Consider the following 3,473-nt stretch of genomic DNA (forward strand, 5'->3'; position numbering starts at 1 on the left):
GATCCCTCCTGAGCTGCAATGGAATCGTCTAGTTGCGACCAGAGCGGGTTGCTCCAAGCCCCATCCAACCTGCCCTTCAACGCTGCCAGGGATGGGGAAGCCGCGGCTTCGCTGGGCAACCCGGCCCAGGGGCTCATCGCCCTCACAGGGAAGAATTTCCTCCTAATACCCAGGCTAAATCTACCCACTCCCACGGGGAGATGCCATTAAAGCCGTTCCCCTCCCTCTTAGCGCTCCATGCCCTTGTAAAAGCTCCTCCCCAGCTTTCCTGGAGCCCCTTCAGGCACTGGAAGGTGCTCTAAGGTCTTCCTGGAGCCTTCTCTTCTCCAGGCTGAACACCCCAGCTCTCCCAGCCTGGCTCCACAGGAGCTGCTCCAGCCCTGGGATCACCTTTGTGGCCTCCTCTGGACACACTCCAACAGCTCCACGTCCTTGCTCTGTTTTCAGATGTTTCTGAAAGCTTTCCCTGCTCGGTGACCATGCAAAACTGTAGCAGGGAACACAGGCAGAAGGGACCAGGAGCATTTCCCACGGCAGAGGGAAGAGCAGGGCTTTGGATTCAGGGCTCTGCTGGAAGGAGTAGGGAAACAACCTGACTTTTCTCTGCTTTTAACAAAAATCTGTGTGGAAATTCCCCTTGCCCTTATACTTTGTTCAGACAGCAACACAGACTCTGCCTGAGAAGGAGGGAGATACCCCGTAGCAGAACTTGATCTGGAGCTCTCCTGCTCTACCCTGCCCTTCTCCAGAAAACACAGTTTAAATGCCCAAGCATTTCACAGAATCATAGAATCATAGGGGCTGGAAGGGACCTCTGAAGATCATGGAGTCCAACCCCCCTGCTGCAGCAGGAAAACCCAGGGCAGGTCACACAGGAACGTGTCCAGATGGGTCTTTGAAGTCTCCAGAGAAGGAGACTCCACAACCTCTCTGGGCAGCCTGTCCCAGGGCTCCCTCACAGGAAAGAAGTTTCTCCTCATGTTGAGGTGGAACTTCCTGTGTTGTCACTTGGTGCCATTTCCCCTTCTCCTATCACAGGCACCACTGAACAGAGACTGGCCCATTCTTGACACCCACCCTGCAGATATTTGTAGACATTAATGACGTCCCCTCTTAGTCTTCTCAAGACTAAACAGCCCCAGGTCTCTCAGCCTTTCCTCATAGGACAGGTGTTCCATTCTCTTAATATCCTCGTAGCCTCAATTGGACTGTTTCCAGTAGATCCCTGTCCCTCTTAAACTGGGGAGCCCAGAACTGGACACAGTACTCCAGATGTGGTCTTATGAGGGCAGAGTAGAGGGAGAGGAGAACCTCCCTTGACCTGCTGGCCACACTGTTCTTAATGCACCCCAAGACACCATTGGCTCTCTAGGCCACAAGGGCACATTGCTGTCCCATGGATAACTCATTGTCCACCAGGACCACAAGGTCTTTCTCCATGGGGCTGCTTTCTAGCAGGTCAACCCCTAATCTGTACTGATTCATGGTGTTTTTTCTCCCCAAGTGCAGGACACTGCACTCACTCTTGTTGAACCTCATGAGGTTCCCCTTTGCCCAGCTCTCCAGTCTGTTGGGATCTCACTGAATGGCTGCCCAGCCTTCAGGTGTTTCAGCCACTCCTCCCAGCTTCATATCATCAGCCAACTTGCTGAGGATACACTCCATCCCCTCATCCAGGTCATTGATGAAGATGTCGAATAAGACTGAGTCCAGTACTGACCCCTGGGGAACATCACTAGTCACAGGTCTCCAGCTGGACTCTGCAATGTTGATCACAACCCTCTGGGCTCTATTGTTCAGCCAGTTCTTGATCCATCTCACTGTCTGCTCTTCTAACTCGCACTTCCTGAGCTTATCCACGAGGATGTTCTGAGAGACTGTGTCAAAAGCCTTGCTGAAGTTGAGGAAGATACATCCACTGTTCTCCCTGCATCTATCTGTTCTGTCACACCATCATAGAAAGCTATCAGATTAGTCAGACATGATTTCCCTTTGGTGAACCTCTGATGGCTACTTCTGATAACCTCCTTTTCTCCCATGTGCTTAGAGATGACCCCCAGAATGAGCTGCTCCATCATCTTCCCAGGGATGGAGGTGAGGTTGACTGGTCTGTAGTTACTTGACTCCTGTTTCTTGCCCTTCTTGAAGACTGCAGTGACACTGGCTTCCCTCCAGTCCTCAGGCACCTCTCCCATTTTCCAGGACTTTTCAAAGAGGATGGAGAGTGGTCTAGCAATGATTCCTACCAGCTCCCTCAGCACACATGGGTGCATCGCATGGGTCTGTAGATGTCCGGTTTCCTTAATTGTTCTCTAACCCAATCTTCTTCAATCAAGGTGAAGTCTTCCTCACTCATGACTTCTTCTGTGGTCTGGAAGGTTTGGGAATCCTGAGGGTCAACCTTAGCAACTGAGGCAAAGAAGGCACGAAGTAACTCCACCTTCTCCATGTCCTCCATCCCCAGGGCACCTGCTTCATCCAGCAGTGGGCCCACACTTCCTCTGGTCTTCCTTTTACTTCCAAAGGACTTGAGTTGCTAATTTGAGTTGCTAATCCTTGTTTTCTGCCTGTTTGCAGGTTGAAATCCCAGCAGGAACACAGGGGTCCAACAACTGGGAGAAATTCAACACAAGATACCTGTGAGATCTCTGGGGCAATTTTGAAAAGGGTGCTTTCTCCCTGTCTCTGGGACATTTTGGAGTCCAGGACACTTGGCCTCGTAAAAGGCCACTGGCCCCATGTCCTTTTAGCAGTATTTTCTTGCTGTCCAGCCTAGCTGTTGTGGAGACAACTAGTCTTCATCACCAGAGATGCTCGCGTTTCTCTTATCATTTGGGAAATGGTTCAGGATTAAATCTCTTCCCCCATATAAATAGAAAATAATTATTTTCTGTAGGTTGTTGGGCATTTTGACATATGAAACTAATAAGGCAAGGCCCTGCGTGCAGTCACCAGCCCAATCTGAACACTGGCTTTGAGAGAATGGAGCTAAAATAACATACTTTAAAAATACCTCTCTTCAATTGCTCCACAGAGACTTGACCCTCGTTCATAAACTAACAGGATAACTGAAGCTGGCAGGGACCTCAGGAGGTCTAACAGGATAACTGAAGCTGGCAGGGACCTCAGGAGGTCACATTGCAGGGCCAGCTAGGATAGATTGCTCCAGGTGATGCCTACCTTGGGCTTTAACCTCCCTGGTGAACCTGCTCCAGTTTTGATCACTTTCATGGTGAAACAAGTTTTTCCTTATGTCTAACAGAAATTGCCTGTGTTCCACCCTGTGCCTGTTGCCTCTCTCTCGACCCCCTGCCATCAGAGAGGCTCTGGCCCTCTACTTCCACTTGCAGGTGGTGGCCAGCAGCACCAAGGTCTTCACTTCTCCAGGCTGTGAACAAAGCCAGCTCACTGAGATTCTTCTTATACTTCCTGATTTCCAGCCCCCAACTTCTGCTGCTCTCGTTCCAGGCTGT

General features: G+C 50.6%; 1 protein-coding gene across 1 annotated transcript in view; it reads right to left on the reverse strand.

Moving 5' to 3' along the window:
- Positions 1 to 2,449, reverse strand: part of NRG2 (neuregulin 2) — a 184,945-nt gene extending 182,496 nt beyond the window's left edge. The window contains exon 1 of the mRNA XM_009994223.1: positions 2,318 to 2,449. Within this exon, the coding sequence (XP_009992525.1) occupies positions 2,318 to 2,449 (132 nt within the window). The remainder of the gene's footprint in view (positions 1 to 2,317) is intronic.
- Positions 2,450 to 3,473: the final 1,024 nt, after the last annotated feature.

This window comes from Chaetura pelagica, unplaced genomic scaffold (assembly GCF_000747805.2).
Source record: "Chaetura pelagica isolate M959 unplaced genomic scaffold, ChaPel_1.0 scaffold183, whole genome shotgun sequence".
NCBI classification, from domain to species: Eukaryota; Metazoa; Chordata; class Aves; order Apodiformes; family Apodidae; genus Chaetura; species Chaetura pelagica.